The sequence below is a fragment of the Candida tropicalis genome (genome assembly GCF_000006335.3).
Source record: "Candida tropicalis MYA-3404 genomic scaffold supercont3.4, whole genome shotgun sequence".
Lineage (NCBI taxonomy): Eukaryota > Fungi > Ascomycota > Pichiomycetes > Serinales > Debaryomycetaceae > Candida > Candida tropicalis.
Genome location: NW_003020056.1, coordinates 1,236,298 through 1,256,228, shown reverse-complemented (window position 1 = coordinate 1,256,228; position 19,931 = coordinate 1,236,298). Strand labels below are relative to the sequence as shown.

The 19,931-nt window shown below is 32.3% G+C and overlaps 7 protein-coding genes across 7 annotated transcripts; 2 read left to right on the top strand and 5 right to left on the bottom strand. All coding sequences in view use genetic code 12, as the record gives it.

The window, feature by feature from the left end:
* Nucleotides 1-22: 22 nt before the first annotated feature.
* On the bottom strand, nucleotides 23-5,365 carry BNI1 (formin; the record flags this gene model as incomplete). The annotated part of the gene is made up of 1 exon (XM_002549227.1): nucleotides 23-5,365. One exon carries the CDS (start codon nucleotides 5,363-5,365, stop codon nucleotides 23-25), a length of 5,343 nt encoding a protein of 1,780 aa, XP_002549273.1.
* Nucleotides 5,366-8,947: 3,582 nt separating this feature from the next.
* On the bottom strand, nucleotides 8,948-9,406 carry CTRG_03569 (uncharacterized protein; the record flags this gene model as incomplete). Its single annotated transcript, XM_002549226.1, has 1 exon — nucleotides 8,948-9,406. One exon carries the CDS (start codon nucleotides 9,404-9,406, stop codon nucleotides 8,948-8,950), a length of 459 nt encoding a protein of 152 aa, XP_002549272.1.
* Nucleotides 9,407-10,448: 1,042 nt separating this feature from the next.
* Nucleotides 10,449-10,784, bottom strand: CTRG_03568 (uncharacterized protein; the record flags this gene model as incomplete). The annotated part of the gene is made up of 1 exon (XM_002549225.1): nucleotides 10,449-10,784. One exon carries the CDS (start codon nucleotides 10,782-10,784, stop codon nucleotides 10,449-10,451), a length of 336 nt encoding a protein of 111 aa, XP_002549271.1.
* Nucleotides 10,785-12,176: 1,392 nt separating this feature from the next.
* On the top strand, nucleotides 12,177-15,413 carry CTRG_03567 (uncharacterized protein; the record flags this gene model as incomplete). The annotated part of the gene is made up of 1 exon (XM_002549224.1): nucleotides 12,177-15,413. One exon carries the CDS (start codon nucleotides 12,177-12,179, stop codon nucleotides 15,411-15,413), a length of 3,237 nt encoding a protein of 1,078 aa, XP_002549270.1.
* A 267-nt stretch (nucleotides 15,414-15,680) lies between these two features.
* On the top strand, nucleotides 15,681-16,325 carry CTRG_03566 (DNA-directed RNA polymerase core subunit; the record flags this gene model as incomplete). Its single annotated transcript, XM_002549223.1, has 1 exon — nucleotides 15,681-16,325. One exon carries the CDS (start codon nucleotides 15,681-15,683, stop codon nucleotides 16,323-16,325), a length of 645 nt encoding a protein of 214 aa, XP_002549269.1.
* An 85-nt stretch (nucleotides 16,326-16,410) lies between these two features.
* Nucleotides 16,411-17,154, bottom strand: CTRG_03565 (2,5-diamino-6-(ribosylamino)-4(3H)-pyrimidinone 5'-phosphate reductase; the record flags this gene model as incomplete). Its single annotated transcript, XM_002549222.1, has 1 exon — nucleotides 16,411-17,154. The coding sequence occupies one exon, from the start codon at nucleotides 17,152-17,154 to the stop codon at nucleotides 16,411-16,413; it is 744 nt and encodes a 247-aa protein (XP_002549268.1).
* A 159-nt stretch (nucleotides 17,155-17,313) lies between these two features.
* Nucleotides 17,314-17,742, bottom strand: CTRG_03564 (uncharacterized protein; the record flags this gene model as incomplete). Its single annotated transcript, XM_002549221.1, has 1 exon — nucleotides 17,314-17,742. One exon carries the CDS (start codon nucleotides 17,740-17,742, stop codon nucleotides 17,314-17,316), a length of 429 nt encoding a protein of 142 aa, XP_002549267.1.
* Between the last annotated feature and the right edge of the window lie 2,189 nt (nucleotides 17,743-19,931).

Below are 19,931 nucleotides of genomic sequence, written 5' to 3'. Positions count from 1 at the left end.
GAATCGTATACTATATATTGTACTATGTAGCGTCATCAACTGTTGTTGTTGAACTTTTAGTCTTTAATCTTTGCCTTCTATATTTTTGAGCATCGGATAACAATTCCCTGTCTTTAGTTGGTGAAGGTGATTCATCTGTTCCTCTTAATTCACTCAATAAATTCTTTGCTCTAGATCCAACATTATCATTATCATTGTCCGTATCAATAGTTGTATCTTCATCACCAACTTGTGTCATTGAACTTTCATTAAATGAATCATCAATAGGAGAAGTAGCTTTATTATCTTCAATAATATCTTCATCCAAAGCGGCAGCAGTACCACTACTACTTGGTGAAGATGAATTGGCTTTTCGTCTTTGACTATCCAAGATTTGTTTTCTCATTAATGCTCTCTTTCTAGCAGACGCGGACTCTCCTTTAACAGGAGCAGCAGCTTTCAATCGTTGTAACAAACCATCCATAACACCACCAGTTTCATTATCTCCTTCTCCAGAATCATCTCCTTCACTTTCTCCTTCAGTAGACTTCTCCTTCTTTGGAATTTCCAATAATTTCTTACGTTGTTCATAAATTCTCAATTCTTCTTCACGTTTCATATTCTCACTTTGAACTCGCTTGAAATCTTTAATGAAATTGGTAAATTTAGAAATAAAGGAATTTTTAACAAAGGTATCACTAGTGTCTTCTCCAAAGTAAAGCATCAAATTTTCAAATTCCTTCATGGTGTAATTTACTTGATCCAATAATAACTCAGACTTTCTTTTAGCTCTTGGTAAATTAGGCAAGACAGTTTTCAATACTCTATCCAGAGGATGGAATTTAGAAATGTCACTTAAATTACCCACGTCAATAGAACTTTGAACATTCTTGATATTTTGAACATACTCTTTACAATCATTGTTGATATTTTCAATCGAAAATTTGGCAATTTCATTACAATTGGATAATTCATTAATAAAATCCAACAATTCAGGGTATTGATGACGGATAACCTTTTCAACATAATGCAAAAAGGTCATACTATTCTTGTCGTCTTTCATGAAACTCAATCGTTGTAACGAGTTCAACTTGAAACCTTTAGCTTGCTTAGCTGAATCATTCATATAATTACCAACAATCAAGATTATCTCGAAAACACCTTTCAAATTCTTAGAATTCTTTATTGAATCAACGGATTCATCAATAAGACGCAATTTCTTGACCAATTCTTCATAATCTCTTTCGTAATTTGATACCACTGTCAATGCACGAATTCTAGATTTCCAATAATGCTGCAAGTTGTACATCAATTCCAAGTATATTCTGTCTGGACGTTGCAACTCATTTGGATCTTTATCTGGTTTGCTGATTTCCCCATCGGTTTTATAATCAGTGGAATATGGTTCAAAGTTTCTTGCCAAAGTATTACTAACTTCAATGACTTCATCCTTACCAAAGAAATCTAAAACAGCGGCATTGTTAATAACATCTTTATCACAACGCAATACTTTCATAATAAATTCCTCATCACTTAATGAATTAAAAGCATGCAAGTTGATACTAAATTGCTGTGAAATATCTCTTCCCAAGAAAGTAATTTTATCAGCATCTTCTTTACGTTTGGTAGCCAATCTTTTGGCTTCTTTAGCAGCAAAAATAAGTTCAATTTCATCAAAAACACCCTTTGACATCAAGTCGTTAATAAATGTTTGATCATTTGATTCATTCCAGAATGAGTTTCCAACTTGACTATGATCAATTTTTTCCCAATGCAATTGTTTCAATTTCTTCTTTGGCCTTGGGATATTATCAAATGGAGATGACCCTGGAGTAGAAGCACCTCCAATGTTTTTACTTAAGAAACCGCCACCAGTTGAAGAAGGTGGGAATGGAGGAGGTGGTGGCGGTGGAGGAGGAGCGTTACTACCACCATTTAAGAAACCTGGAGGAGGTGGAGGAGGTGGAGGAGGTGGAGGAGGTGGAGGTGGTGGAGGTGGACCACCAGTAGCACCACTTCCACCCAACATTCCTGGCATTGGTGGAGGTGGTGGTGGCGGCGGCGGAGGAGGAGGGGGTGGAGGGGCACCACCACTAACTGATTCTTCTGATGACTCTGGAACAATTTTAACTGGCTCTTGAAGTTTGGTTGGGTCCCCAGTAACTGCATCATCCGGACTAGTAATTGGTTCAGTTTGACTAACTTTAGAACTCAATTCTTGTAAGAACATAGGATCCATTGAATTCATTGTAGTATTTCTATTATGTTTCTTTTGAGTTCTTGGCAGAACCATGTTAGGAGCATCAACGTGAACCTGACCCTTGACATATTTACTTTCAATTCTATCAAGTAATGAAGTTCTACTTCCATCTCTTGGTGTACCAGGAGCACTTGGGGTTTTCAATTTCTTAGCAGCTGCCAATTGTTTTCTCAATTCTTCACGTAATTGTTCAGCTTCTTTCAATACTTCCTTAGTTTTGTTTTTGATAGAGTCATCCATTGATTTTTGATTGAACTTGTATTCATCTTCATCATCTTCAATGGAGAAATCAATATTGAAATCTTTAAAACTGTTTTCTAATTCTTGTAATCTTTCCATAGCCAAGAATTTTTGTTTGTTAAACATAGAACTGGTATTATACTTCATAATATCATTTGATTCGCTTTGTAAGTTGGATAATTTCTTTCTCAATTGATCAAGTCTTACCAAATCGTCATCACGAACAGCTCTTTTTGGTCCATCAAATGGCAATGGAGGAACGATAATTTCTTCTTCTTCTTCCTCCTCTTCCTCTTGTATATCTTCTGAAGGTTTAGGTTCAGAAACGTATTCATCACTCGAGGATTGAATTTCAACTACTTGAGGTTCTTCAACAGGATCTGTATATGTCTCGAAATCAGTCATTTCTAATTCTCTGGCCATATTTTCAATATCACCCATTTGGTCTCGTAAAGCTCTTAATCTTGTCAGAGGTTCAACATGAGTTCCCAATTGACGATTGTCTAACTTGTACTCGGCACGACGACGATGAATTTGTTTCTTTAATCTCGATGCCAATTCTTCATTATTTGTAGTAACCTGTAGAGTGGTCTTACCTGCTTCTTTTCGTAATTGATTGGTTTCAAGTTCATTATTGTTAATCATAATCAATAATTCTCTCATCTCCAACTCCAGCTCTTGCTTTTCTTGCATGTATTTTGTTTTGACATGTTGAAGTTCTTCATTCAATTCTTCTGTAGACCTTCTGAATCGTGAAATAATCAAGTCACGCTCGCGAACATCATTCATCAAACTTTCAATATACCCATCAACTCCCATGGATAATTGCCTGGTCATATCATCTCTTTCTGCAGTAGCCTCTTCTGCCATTTTTCTGTACATTTTCACATCATCCAATGCTTTTCTGTACATATCATCAGTACTCATATTAGAAATTAATTTATTAATTGCAATGTTAATCGCTGTATCTTCATTGGTGGTTCTGATAGATGAGATATTCTGCACTAACCCATCTAATGCTCTTAAACTTCTCGTCAATTCCTGGGGATTATTTCGTTTATCTGACTGATTCAAAAATAAATGCTGTACAGCACTCAAGAAATGCCCTGCTGCTTCTGAATTTTTCACATTAGACCACATTAATTGAATCAAACTGACAGGATCATTAAAATCGATATCATCTTGTCCTTCTCCATCGCCAAAATCGGCAGTGTATTTCAAATCTTCTTCATCATTAGCAGCATCATCTTTATGTCTGATGATCATATTGTCCAATTCGTCATTGCCAAGCTCCTGGAATTTAGGAATAATTCTATCCAATCCTGCTGCTTTAAATTGAGCACGTAAATGTATTCGAACTCTAAAATCAGTACCATTTGCAACAATGACATTAATCAATAACATAGTCGCAATACAATATTCCACAAGATGACTTTCTAGTTGATTTCGAGCATTTATAACACTACTTGAACGGTTATAATTTCCGGCATTACCACCAGCATACGCTGACTTCAACTCTTCACTAGCTCCAACATCGGAATTTTTATATTTCCCTCTTGCATCAATAGTTCTCTCAACTACATTTAACCATAATTCGAAACGTTTAAAGTTCTCGGGAAGTGGTGGTTTTCTTGTCAATTTTCGTGGACTAGCGTTACTTTCAACCGGAGTCTCAAATTCAATTCTCGGTTTTTCTGTTATCGAATCCAAGGCTTTCAAAACTTTGTGATATCTACCATTATCATTGGCACTATATGAAATCATAAAAGTTAAAGTATCAGTAGCCAATTTTCTTGTTATGATTCTTGGTGATAACAATGACCCAGAAACTGCATTAACAAATACATCAACATCGGTTTTAATTCTTTCTGCACCCAAACGTTGATTCATTAAACATTTAAGTGACTGCAAAACATTAACTTCTTTATCAAAAATGTCATCATTAATGTCGACAATATTGCTGCGAATCATTTCATCTTGTAATTTTGTCAAATAGGCCAGTAACAAGGTATCACCTTGACAGTCATAAACAAAACTTCTAACCCAGTCGATTGGTTCACTTCGTAGAGCTATCCATAACGAACTTAATTGATTAGTTGTTATGGTCTTTGCCATTAACCATTTGGCGTATTCTTCAGGAAGAAAAGAATTCTGTTGTTTGGCATATCGTTGTTGTCTGTCGAAATCAGCTCTGGCATCCTGTTCAATCATCATCCATTTTCGTTCTATATCATAATTTAACATTTCTCTAGTTGCTTGTGGTGGTAAAGATTTAAAATTTAATTTTTCCAACAATTCTTTAAACATACGCTCGATTTCAAATGCGGAATTCGGGCGTTCTAGTTGAAAAGACGACCTCTTGAATGTATTAATAGAGGCATCGTTTGTTTTGATTGGTCTTGAAATTGAAATATTGGTAGTTTTCCTGCTTAACGGATTTGATGATTTGTCGTAGGGATTTAAAGTTGCTGATGATGATGTACTGACATGTCTATTATGTGAGGTTGAGTTTGTGGCTGGGTTTCCATGCGATGCATTATACTGTGCACTTGGTAATATAGATGATCTTATGGAAGATGGATGAGACGATGTCATTGTCAGTCTTTTGCTATTTCTACTATTTGTTGAATTGGACGATATGATACTTTCTGTGTCATTTAAAGATGAAATTTCTGAAAGGGATTCATTAGTGCTATGCTTGTCTTTACTTCGCCTGATGCTAAATATGGAGCTTCTATTGGTCGTATTGTTTCTTGACGGTGAAGTACTTTGATTGGTATTGTTATTATTATTACTGTTGTAAGCTTGTGACCGGTTCAACTCTTCATTGATCCGCGGATTTAGATTATTGCCGGATAACGAGTAGTCACTTGGTCGTTTTCTCATTTTGGATAGATCTAACTATGTGTATGCTAGCCGTGATGGGCAGTAGTTTTTGTTGATGATAAGAAGAAGTTGTGGTATAATCTTGTGAGGATTGATCTGAATAATTGAGTTGACCAATCAGCAATTTATTGAATGTGGTTGACAACAATTTGGGAGTGGGTTGTAAAAATAGAAAAATTTTCTAACTGTGTTTTTTTTTTTTTTTGTTAGTGTTTGTTCCAGTGCGAATGCGAGACAACCAGACAAGAACAACAACAACAACAACAACAACAGCAATAAAAAAATAAAATTACTGGTACGGTATAAGTTTGTGCTATGTGAGAGACTTTTTTTTTCTTTTGGTTGCCTTTTTTTTTTACTTTTAGTTTTGGTTAGTCTGGAATACAAACTACAGTGGTGATGGAAAGGGAATAAATTGTTTCAGATTTGAATGAACAGGATTAGTACAGGACAAACAGCGAGGGGGGGGCTGTATTCAATTTATGCTAAATTGGAAATTATCAAAACAGAATAAAATAAAAGGATCAGCAATGAGGTTGATTTGATTTGTAAAGAGAGAGAGCGGGAAGGAAAGACGCACACTGTGTGTGATTGAATATTTGCTGGTTGTAAAATAAAACGAAAAAAAAAGTATTGGAGGGACAAGGGATATCTCGGCTATTAAACTAAAACAATAAGTTTTTTGTTCTCTCTCTTCTCTTCTGTGGGTACGCGCTAGGTCGTAGTCGTACTGCTGGTGGCGGTGGTGGAGCAGGAAGACAAGGAGGACATGTAAATTACAATTTTAAACTTGTGTGTGTTATTGTGATGATTTTTTTTAGTGTGTGTGTGTTTTGCGTTTACTCTAGTATGCGCGTCTTTAATTTTTTTTTTCCTGATGGCGGAAGAAGGACACGTACTCGTGGGATCAGTGCGAATAATATGGCCCAAAGGCGGTGTAAGAATAGTGGTACAAAAAAAAATCCAAAAACCAAAATAGAATGAAAATTTAGTCGTAACTGTGCTGGTGATGAGAGAGTTTAATAGGAAGAAATGGGAACTAAAAAATTTATGCAATTAGCAATAGTACAATCGATGGGGCTTAAAAATAAATTATGATAATTTAACCGTAATCAGCAATAAAAAAAAAATTAGGTATATAACAAGCAAATGAGGGAAATATTTAATAGTATTTATAAACAAATAGGAATTGATTTTGAAAAATGTTTTAAAAATGTATCAAATAAGGTTACAACCACAAAAAAACCACCACAGAAACACAATATGAAGTAGAACGAATCTCGTTAGTTTATACTTTTACCAGCCTATTCATAAACTCTAGTATTTCGTTGACGATGAATAATCCATAAGTTCACGAATAATGTTTCGAAAATTTTTGTCTTTTTTTTTAATGGACACATCGGTTGGAACAAGGCGTAACATTCTTGATACTCCTTTTTGTCTCACAGTTTCAGACTTGCTATGGCTTACTTCTAAGAAAGAAAATTTTGACTCATTTATGTTTCAATATGTGTATTATTAATGATATGAGAAGTATAATGAATATCCATATTCATTGTTTGCTTTAATATAATATAATTCACTGTATCCTTGTTCTCTGAATAAATCAACATTAGATTAAAGATTGTGTCAATCGGCTAATTACATTTCTAAAAAAAAAAGCAGCAGTTTTTGGATTCTACACGACCACCTTGTAAAATAATCACTCAAAATAAAGTATACAGATTCATAATGGAAAACCTTCAACTAAAGTTGTTCCATTTTCTAACCATGTGTAATAGTAGTAAAGTATTACAAACCTATTATGTATTCATGAACAATTATTTCAGAAAAAACCTCTAATTCTGATAATGTCTCTACATCTAATTATTCAATCAAAATAACAACAAGACATATATTCAAATATAACCCCTATTAAAAATGCTAGAACTTTCAAGTGCAAGAGTTAGTAATACAATTGGAAAAACTTTCAATTGAAAGGATAAGTAATACAACTGGAAAAACAACAAAATTGAATCTATGCAAATTATGCTAATCCCAAGTCTAGCGAAATCTATTAAAACCTCACAAATATGGTCTTCTCAAAGCATATATGGACTTCTTGTTTATGCTATTGCAAATATCTATATTTTTTCTTTATTTCAAGTTCTATCGTTATTTTCTTCTTTATTTATAATCACCATAATCATTATCATCATTACAATCCCCTCTCTTTTTCCAGTTTATCCCTTCAAGGAGTCAGTTCATGTGAATTTACTTAACCAAAGAAATAAATCAATTATAATAATCTATTTTTTTAAAAAGCTGAAATAAAATAACCTTATTTATTATAATACCTGTTTCATTTCTTATAATATTTATTCTGCCTTGTTTTCTAAATAAGAAGTATAAGATAACGAGGATTAGTAATGTGTACCTGGATAAAATTCCGTGCATATAAGTTGTTGTTGATGTTAGAGTCCGAGAAAGATATATATATATATATATGGAAATATGACTTCATGCATGTCTCACTTTAATTTACGTAATCGGGTAATTTTGCCCTGGTTTGGTAACATTTACATGTTGTGTTTCAAAGGAGAAAGTTTAAAACAGGAACAAACAAAAGTGATGGCGAAGTTATAGTACAATCAATAATAAACGTTTTTGGCCCTTGTTCATACAGGTCACATTTTTGGACAATAAAATGATCCAAGAATTGTATGATTCAATGTAAAGTGAGTTGAATTTATTAATTGCAAAATAATCTGGGGATGAATTACATATAAGAATTGCAAACGTATTCTTCAATTTATGTGTCAATGATGGAGGGCAGAACTACTACAAATAAACTACTAGTAATTATCAATAATATTGCTATTTATTTATTTATTTATAATAATTTATGCTAATTGCTATTTAATAAGAATAAAATTTTCGTAAACACAGTAACTTCGTCAACTCGTAATCATAATAAAAAATAATTCCGGATACCAAAAAAAATTGGTCAACAACGGTATCTTTTACTCACCCTTACAATCAAAAAAAGGAAAATATTTACATTTCATAATCCTTCTTGACGGCATGGTAAGAAACATTATAATCTTGTTTAAGGATCTTCTTCAATTCGTCATTTTCCTTTTGCATAGCCTTTAATGACTTCTTCAATTCAACATTTTCAGCAGCCATAAAATCTTGGATAATACTACCTGCTCTTTCTCTACGTTCCAATTCCTTGTAGTCTTCATCATCTTCATATTCTTCGTCATCATCATCTTCAAAAGCTTCTTCGTCATCGTCAACCATAGCCATTTGGTCTTCCTTCTTCATGGTTTCTTCACCAGTGTAATCTTCAGAGAGCTTTCTCTTTGGGTTCATGGCACTCATCTTGGATACTAATAATATGGGTTGTTGTGATAATCAATAATTGGTTAGATTTGTAGTAGATACAAAATCTTAAATATAATAATCGGTTTAATAGGAGGGGGTTTAACAAATTGTAATAGATATATACAAAATGTATTGATGTAGGAGAAAGAAAAAGAAGAAGAATTTGAAAATATGAAGGGAAAGGGAGGAAAAAATTCTGAGTATTTATAGTTTTCAGAAATAGATGGTATCATTTGTTGGCTGAATAAATTTGGGGAAAGAATAAAAACAACAATTATTTTCTTGCAACCAATAAATGAGGAGAACCGTATAGGTTCTGTCTTTTTGGCAGCGATTTTTTAGGGAGGGAGAGAAACAATCGGAGAACCAGAAACCAAAAGAAAATTCTAACCAGTCACAAATAAAAAAAATCTCCCCACATTTTTGTAAAAGGGAGAGAGAACAAAAAAAAGAAAATATGCAATCATCATCATTATTGGAATCATTATTATCAACAATATTATTCACTCTGTGTTGTCTCCTTTTTTTTTCTTTGCTTTTTTTTTTACAACATCGACAAAATATGAGTTGATTAATTTGATTTTTGAAATCAACCAATTCATTATTATCTTTTGTTTTTTTAGTTTTTTTTTGTATTTTAGTTTTCTTTCTAATTCTAGTAGTAATCACCATCTTTCAATAGAGTATAATATCACTAGGGAGACACAGTGGTCTTGCTATTTTGACAGAAGTGATGTTGTTCTTATCGTCACACAAAAAAAATATACATATAGTACAGAATGAAATTCTTACAGGATAATAAAGTAGTGTGAGTGTAAACAGAACTGGATCGTTGTTATTCTGTCGATATTGATTCTTTTGCTGTTTTAAGAATTACCTGAAATGCGTAATTGAATAAGAAGAAGAATTTCATATCAAACCCCAACAATCGTAAGACTTTAGCAGATTAACATGTAATAAATCAAAAAGAAATAATATTAATAAACTTAATGAAACGTTCTATCCAATAATATACGCCACCCATTTAAACCCAACCCATATATTTTTTTATGTTCAGTTTCATCTCCACATCAACTCCCTCCTCCCCCAAATCATTCACTCCCAACATTCCAGATCATTTCAGATGAATTTCTCATTTCCCCACGGGATTCTGATTTCCATCTCTCCCCGTTTTTCTTTTTTAGTTTGTCGACTAGATAGTGGTTGCAAATGATTTCCAGTTCTCGGAGTTTACTTCTACAACACCACAAGCATTTGATTCCTTTTGATCTAGAGACTAATTTTTGATTATGCCAAAGTTGGTATATCCCTAAGGGGATATCAAATCAGAAACAACATTTGGGTCAATCTTGTCATCGTTTACAGTAATATTTACATATACAACTTTGTATAAAAAATCAAGTAAAAATTAAATCATACATTGAGAATTAGCTTTAGCATTTTTTTTTTCTTTCTAAGTAAACAAAGAACATCGTTGTTACATTGCATCTGATCTTGATCCATTTAAATATCTTGTGAATATCATGACCATGTTTATACCAGTTAGCAGTACAAACCAACAAAGGGGTCTATTAATTACTTCCAGTATCGGGAAATTCAAAGTTGGAAGAATCAGGAAACGCGTCTTAAAGTGATCAATTATTCCGGACCTGTTGCATAACTTACACCACAATTAAACAAAAGACGGTGTTACATAAACTCATTTGAAGTGTCATCACTCTTTATTCTTTTGCTCTATATCTTTAAGAAATTGTTGTAATGTGGGATTCTTTCTTGTAACCATATATAGATCCAGTGGTTCCACTATATCTCTACCAGCATGTTGACAAAATAATTCCAAATCTTCACCAAGATTTATCAATTGATTATACACCAATTCTACCAATTGTGCTATGAATGTTGGGGTTGCTATTATACCATGATCATTTGTAGTGTTTTCTTCTTGTAGATTCAATTCTTTTACTTTTTCTTCAACTATCTTGGCAACATGTAAATAGACAGCTGATTTTAGTTGCAATGCTATTTCTTCTTTAGATTGTTGCTTTGGCATGGTATGTTATTGTTAACAAGTTTTAGTCGTACTTGCTGTTGTTGTTGTTGTTGTTGTTGAAAGAGACGTGTTTCGATGGTCTGCTGCTCTTTTGCTATTAATCCTTTTTTTTCTTACCTCACTGTTTAAAATCACATTGCAATATTAACCACACAAAACTATCGCTTGCTGGTCGTGTCCCCAATACAACAAAGTCAAGTTCCGTGTCGCAAAATTTCCATATCAGAAAGGGAGAGGAGGAGGGGAGGCAAAGGGAGGGGAACAGACAGTTAATTAATTGCCACGATCGGATGCGACATTGAAAATAATAATTCCCAAGATTAAAAAAACAAAGTAACAAGAAACAACTATGAATCTTATATATAATCAATCTCTATGGGCTGCGATTTACTTATTCTCTTGATTGATTATACAGTTCATCAATCAAACACCACACGTTGTACGGCCCAATTCTCGGGTTTATTTCGATGATCAGGATTAAATTACCGCTCAATTAAGATTTAATTGACTGATCGATAACACAAAACGCCGCTTCATTCTTACTCAAACAAAAAGAAGACAATTTCATAACCCCACGGTCAAAATTATTTGTCAATTATCATGATTAAAAGAAAAAAAAAAATTTACTGCCCACCATATCTTGCAACACTTTATCGACGATATCAACATGTAAACCATTCATTCCATCTACAATTGATGGAATTGTTCAAGGAGAAGATCAATCAATTATCGGTTTATGATCTCCGACGTTAGGAAAGTTATTTTTGGACGTTTTCTCGCATTGTTTGCGGTGTTATTGCTACTCCACCCATCCATACATACATAGATACATAGATACATACCACATAGTGAAAAATTTTAACCCTGCATTGTTCCTGTCTTTAGATAATAACAAAGACAAAATAGAATCGATCGGAGAACAACAGAAACATTAATTAACCCAAACACTTTGTTCCATTCTTGTTATCCCACAACCCACAACCCACAACCCACAAACCCTGAATAGTACCATCTCTTGAATATACTTCTACTTCTATCATATATGACAAATAATTTTGTCTACCACACGTTTCATTTAAACCCAAAAAAAGAGAGACAGAAAAAAAAGGAGAAGGAGAAGGAGGAGGAGGAGGAGGAGGTTAATAAATATTGAGCATACGAACAAATACAGTACACATACAGAAACTCAACTCAAATCTAACAAGGAAGGAAGGAAGGAAAAAAATTATTCGCCCTTTCTTTTCTTTTCTTTTCTTTTTTTTTTACTTGTTAAATTAATCTCAAGAAATTTTTTAATTTTTTTTTTTTTTTTTGTTTTACAACAAATTTTCATTTTTTTTACAACCAACATCCAGTGTTTCAATCCTGGAAATTCATTAGACGTTTCCAACCATGGCAACTGTTGTTAGTAATAATCCTAACACAGCTAATAATGATAACCCTTCAGTGCTATCAACAACTCCGTCCGATTCTTCATGTGTGAAAACTAAAAGAGGAATTTCTTATGTCTTGGGTGATTCCAATACAAATGAAAACCACATTCTACCGATCAATTCAATTCAGTATTCTTCTCTTACTTCTCAATTATACACTGCCGGAAGAGATGGAAATATCAAAATATGGGAAACCAATAATCTACAAGAATATCCACTGGATTCACATCCGGACTCATATCCGGATTGCTTGGATTTAGATGAAAAAATATTACGGTTGGAAACTTCAATTTCTTCAAACCCAATAGCCTACAAATCATTAAATAAGAATTCCACATTTTCAATAACAAAAAATCATAATCTTCATTTCGATTGGATAAATGATCTACAACTCATCAATAATGACAAGAATTTGATTTCATGCTCAAGTGATCTATCAATTAAAATATTGGATTTATTCACTCTTGATAATAATGGCGATTCATCATCTGCAATACATAAATTACCCAATCTTCATACCGATTATATCAAGAAATTATCTCCATTTAAAAACCAACCAACTATAGTAAGTGGGGGATTAGATGGTCGAATGGTCATTTGGGATTTAAATCAATTGAAGCCATTGCAATCTTTGGAAAATAGGGCCACGGGTAGTTCTGTCACTTCAATTTATTCATTAGCAAATAACAATTCAAATATCATAAGTGCTGGTGGTCCAAGTAATACAATTAATGTGTTTGATAAAAGAACCGCCAATCCATTTATTAGAAACTTGATTGGACATCAAGACAATATTAGGTGTTTATTAATGAATGATAAATTTATATTAAGTGGATCTTCTGATACAACTGTCAAACTCTGGGATTTACGTACCTTTAAGGTTTACAAAAACTTTGATATTCATGACTATTCTGTTTGGTCATTATATAGCACAGACAATGAGTTTAAGAACTTTTATTCTGGTGATAATGATGGGAATATTGTGAAAACAGACTTGTCAAGACTTTTCGCTCATAACAAAACCAATGAATTTGGATATACTGTCAACGAGAATACTGCATTGGATGAAAAATTGGGAATTTCAACCTTTGTCGCTAAATGTTCGACTCCTATTTTATCTATTTGTCATGAACTGAAAGAAAATACATTATTTGCAACCAATTATCAATCATTAGATAGGTTTGTTATCCCTGACACGTCACAATTATCACAATATCAATATCTACGACACGGGTTAGATTATTCAGTCAACAGAGAAAACTCATTCCCTGATGATTCTTTAATCAATGATGTTCAATCAAGTACTCAAAATGACGATTTGAATTCAGATTTTTATGATTTGATTAGTCATTTATCAATGGATACTAACCCAAATAATATTGATTTACAAAGTACATTTAGTCATTCGGCATACCCAGATGGAACACCTCCTACGTTAGATGATGATGACGCCGAGTTTGAGAATGAAGAAAAGGATGAGTACATATCAATGTTTTTAAATATAAATGGTGGACCCTCGTGTGAATTTATAAATGCATATAAAGAAGAAGAAGAAGAAGACGGACAACAATTACAATTAGAAAAGAATAATAGCAATAATAATGATGATGATGATATTCTTGATTTGACACCCGTGGAAATTTTGTTAAATCCTATTGCTGTTGAGCAAATTACCCTTGTTCCATTTAATATGATCCCAATTAATCAGTATAGTTTGGTTCCAAAAAATATCGTGGCCAAGAAGATGATTAGTAATAGAAGACAAATAATGGTTCTATATGTCAATGGTGATATTGAAATGTGGGATTTGCTTACTTGTAAAGTGTTGCGAACCTATCCTAATAAAGTACGGGACACGTTTTTATGTGGTAAAGAGTTGGAAGATCGAGTTCGAGATTTGGAATTACTTGTACAATCTCATCAGTCGAAGCAGACTTTAAATAATTGGTGTGACGTGGAAATCAAGTCAGGAAAATTGTTGGTTACAATAAAGGAGTCTTCATTTTTGAATGTGGAAGTATATTATGATGATTTGGTTTCACTGTATCCATTTTTAGATATCAATAATACTGATAATATTGGAAGATATAAGAAGAATAAGCCTGAAGTGACTGATGATGATAGATATTACCTTGGGATTATTATGTTGAATTCTATTTTCCGTAATTATGCATTGTATGAAGAAGAATTTGACGCACAGCTTCGTGAAGAGTTAATGAATATGAAATTGAATAACAAGCTCAACGATGGTACTAGTGCCAGTGCTAAGAAATTAAAATATTTTGGTAAGAAGACATCAAAGATTGGTGCATCTAATCAATCATCACCAGCTACTTCTGCGAATGCAAGCTTGGTTGATTTCCCAACATCCAATGAAAATGGGATTGATAAACTGTCAAATATTTCCGAATTTATCAACAGTAGCGAAGAGCAATATGCTACGTCTACCAATGATTATAATGATACAATTATGAAATTATTGCAAGTGAACAAGAGAATATATTGGGATAGATACAATTCACCCACGTTTAAAAGCAGTTCATCTACCAAACCAATTGAATCGATTCTTAATGTTGATCAAATAACTACCCTGTCATCAAATGGTAAGGATATTGACTTGAGATATTATCCAATTGTTGCAAGTAAACATTTTCCACCTGATTTAACCCTTCGAGTGTTTGAATATTCATCTGACTTGGGTAATTATCGAGATTTGTGTTCTTTTCAATTTAAAGACTTATCAAACTTGCGTAAAAACTATTCATTAGTGCAAGATTTGAGAATGATATTACCACGATGGGTTGGTCAACCAATTTTGTATAACAAGCATCCAGTGAAGGAGTCACCGAAGTTAACATTCCAATTAACAGAAGTTGATTATTCTACATTGCCACCAAATTTTAAAATCGGAGGTAAATCACAAAAGAAGATTAAGAAATTACCAGATGTTGAAGGATCTATCAAATTAACATCACATAATATGTTACGAGTATCAAAGATTTTGAGTTATTTAACTGATAAATTTGAATCAAGTACAAAAGAAATGAAGGACAAGAAGTTGAAGCCTGCTGATTGGTTAGTATTGGAATGTAGAGGACAAGAGTTGACTTATGATATGACTTTACAAACGATCAAGACTAAAATTTGGAAAAGCGGTAGTGATATTGAATTAACTTTTAGAAGAAAATATGATTGAATATAGTTGAATTATGTATATATATATATATATTTAACAAAATAAAACTTCTGTATACATTTTAAATACACACGACATTCACGAACGACTTTTTACTGGGGCGACATTTCTCAACGGAAACAATTTTTTTTTTTCATCTTCTTCTTCTCTTCGATGATGATATTGAAAAAAAAAAAAAAAAAAAAATTAGAAGTATCTTTTAGTTAACATTTGTTTCCGTTCTTCCAACTTAATAAGATATTAACATAACATAACATAGCATCCATCATGGACGAAACAGATAGATCTATTTCTCGATTATTTAGAACATTCAAGACCGTTAAAGAAATGGTTAGAGATAGAGGATATTATATTTCTCAGGAAGAAATTGATATGACATTAGAAGAATTTCGTTCCAAAATTTGTGATTCAATGGGTAATCCACAACGTAAACAAATGTGTTTTCAAGCACAACCAACAGGGGAAACATTAGAAAAATTTCCAGAATTAGGATCATTATGGGTTGAATTTTGTGATGAATCAAGTGTTGGTATTAAAACTATGAGAAATTTTTGTATTCATATAACAGAGAAAAATTTTTCAACTGGTTTATTTATTTATCAAAATTCAATTACTCCAAGTGCTAATAAATTAATTCCAACTGTTAGTCCAAGTGTAATTGAAATTTTTCAAGAAAGTGATTTAATTGTTAATATAACTCATCATGAATTAGTTCCAAAACATTTGAAATTAAGTAAAGATGAAAAAGTTGAATTATTGGAAAGATATAGATTAAAAGAATCTCAATTACCCAGAATTCAAAGAGAAGATCCAGTTGCAAGATATTTGGGTTTGAAAAGAGGTGAAGTTGTTAAAATTATTAGAAGATCTGAAACTTCTGGTCGTTATGCATCTTATAGAATTTGTTTATAAGTTTATTGGATGTTTGTCAGATTGTGTATACTATTAACTAAAAAAGAAGAAAAAATAAAACCAATGAATATTATTAAAGTATATTTCATGCATTGGATTGTAATCTAGCAGCAAGAACTGAATCTTGAACACCAGTCCACCAAGTCATATCTTTAAGATTAATTTGATGATTTGGTGATACATCAACACCATTTTTACCTAAAAATACAGGAGCAACAGTTATAATCAAACTATCAACTAAATTATCTCTATTTATTAATAAATCATTAATTACTTTAGCTCCACCTTCAATCATAACTGATTTAATATCTAATTCTTTTAATTTTTCCAAAATTAATTTCCAATTTTCATTTCTCTTTTCAAGTAATGGTAATTTCACATATTTCCCACCTTGATTCTCTACAATTTTTCTTGAATCATCACTTGGATTCATATTTTCATCAATTATTATAAAAGGAGCCAATCCCAAACCATCATGACAAATTTTACAAAGGGTACTTTTTTCATATTGCCATTGTGCCTTAGGATCTAAAATAATTGGTCTAATGGTACTTTTTTCATCATATCGACAATTTAATTTAGGATCATCTGCTAATACAGTACCTATACCAATAAAAATTGAATCATGTTTAGATCTTAAATAATGTGTCATTGTTTTAGTTTCTAAATGAGATAATTTAGTTTGTTGTCCTGGTTGAGCTGCAATCTTTGAATCCAATGATTGTGCATATGTCAATGTGACAAATGGACGATTGGTGGTTGTTTCTGTGTTTGGAAGATATGGATTTAAAAACGGAATTAATGTAGGTGGTAATGGAATTAAAGACATGGTTTAATATAAGAAGGGAATATAGACTAATCATGAAAACTTGTATAAATCTTCAGGAATTGAATTTTTTTTTTTAATTTTTCTCTCTGTATTGATACACATTTGAATTTTTTCAAAACAAAAATCATAAACGTGTTAAGATTAAGAACAGAATGTAGATCATTTATTCTCTTCTTCTTCTTCTTCTTGTTGTTGTTGTTGTTGTAGTTGATTACGTTTAAGTTGATCTTCTTTTTCTAATTCTAATTGTTTAATAATTTCAAAATCTCTTTTTAATCTTAATAATTCTCTAGTTTTCCAATTTTCATATTCTAATTCAGGTTCAATATCATCAGTATCATCAACTCCATCAAATTCATCGCGTTGTGTTTCTTCAATTGATGTTTCTTTTTGATCTAATTTAGAATTCAATATCTCTTTCTTTCTTTGTTCTTCCTCGACACGGGAGATTTCTTTGGTTGTTGATTGTTGTGATTTTCGTTGTGATATGAACACTGGCTTGATTATGGTTTCTTCTTCTGATGATGATGATGACGAATCATCAGACGATTCATAATAAGATGACGAGTTTTTATCTTCTTCAGACATTTTTCCTAAAAAAAGATGGAAGGAATTGTCTCTTTGTAAAGTTGTTATTTCTTCTTTTCAAAAGTGGTCAATAATATTGAAATTTTTCTGTTTGACATAAAAGCGATGTTCTACTAAAATGACTGCAATTGTCAGCTTCCACAACACATACACACATAATAAAAAAACTCGTCCCAAATTTTTGAACAAATCAACAGAATTAAACATTGCTTACCTCTCTAAATATCTGTTCATCATCATATATATGGACACTGTTGTTGCGTCAAGAGTATAGTAATTGGTAGCGGCTCTGATAGTCTCAACAAACTACAAAATACATGAATTATGCGATTAATGACTTCAAATATATTCTACTTTAATAATACTGACAAGATAAGTTGATCTAACAACAAGAACATAAATTTCTTTATGATTCGATTATGTAATCAATAATTCTCATGTACCAATATGGTTCTTTAAACTAGAGAGATCCTACCATAGAGAGGAGCCTGTCACTGAAATGCGAGTAAAACATACAACTATCAAGTGCAACAACTTGAATAATTCTAAAATATACAATTCTTGAAACCAGTGCTTGAGCAAATAACTTTTTAGGAGAATAGTTGTACTTAATATACTTCACCTTAGCTAATTAACAAGTCCAATTTTTTCACTGATGATAAATTGAAGTCTGAAGACATTCACTTACAATGAGTGAAATGTACTAAAGTGAAAAGGGTAGAAATACAACATTCATAAATTCCTTGATTCTTTAAATCATGAATAATCTCTCAAAGGGAAGTCATTGCCTTATTTATAGTTATATTTAATCAAACAATGCTTATACTAATATAAAATTATTATTGAGCGTTACACTACCATCATAGGTCGTGCGTAAATGGAAATAATACTGCTGATGTTAATTTTTTCCTTCAACGACAGAGCGAGAGCGAGAGAGACACGAACATAAATTTGCCAACTCATCTTTCTTTCTTTTCTTTCGAATTATTCTATTCCAACTATTTTTCAAATTTGTGATTGATTGTTATTACCAAGGATATGATGTGAAAGTTTGTGAAACTGTTGTTTTACATAAGTCTTCCACTATTTTTGAACTTTACTAACGACCTATCATGATTGAAAGTTTCTAGCATTATTGTTTTATTTATATCATTACTTATGAATATATATATATATATATATATATATTTGTGTGTGTTATACCAATGATTATCTGTAGAGCAACTTTGAGTTGATCGATAAATACTTCATACCACCAACTTACCACAACTAGTACTGAGTAAAACTGAACAAGGAATATACCAAATGTTCAATATGGGTTTGATATTGATCGATTAATAAATGTTTTACCAATAAATACGAAGCAGAGATTCAAAGAATACATTGACAACTAGACTTATAGTCAAATCAGAGTAGTACTTGCGTATTGAATTATACCGTTAGATCCAATTACAAGGTATATCTAATCTCCCCATCAATTCAACTGTATTACAGATAAAATACGACGATGATTAGTTAAAGTCAATACATAGCTATTTGAAACGATGAACTTGCGATTGATATTGACAAGAATGACTACCCTCTTGGATAATGTTACTTCTAGTGTACTCTTAAACCAAATCACTCTTGAATATTATCAACAATCATCATAACGTATCATAGTATACTATTATAGCCAGCTATTAATGTACTCCTATTTGTTTTCTTTTTGTTGTTTAGCCAGCAGAAAGTTTTCGTTTAAATTGTCCACGATACACTACCTTCATGAATCGGTTAAAACTCTCCAATTTGGTTTATGGCGGAGATATTGTTCATAACCAAGATTGAAGGGCGGAGTAATGAACAGCATATTTGGGTTTATACATTTATAGTTGCTATGGTTCTAACCTTGTGGCGGATGATTCAAAGCGGGGATAGGAGAATAAGAGATCCCAGTTGGTTAAAACAACAAAGTACAACACGAGATCTTTAGAATAATTTGGTCGACGCAACTTCACACGCGTAACACAAAAAGACGCGGTGTGTACTTGTGCCAATTTCCACAAGATAAATTTTTTCATCTTCATTTTCATGTTCATGTTCATGTTCATTTTACCTCGGGTATTAAATCATTCAAAATAGGAGAAGTGTCTCTCTCTTTGTCTTTCTCTCTCTCTGTGTGTGTGTCTATGTGAGTGTGAGTACTGATT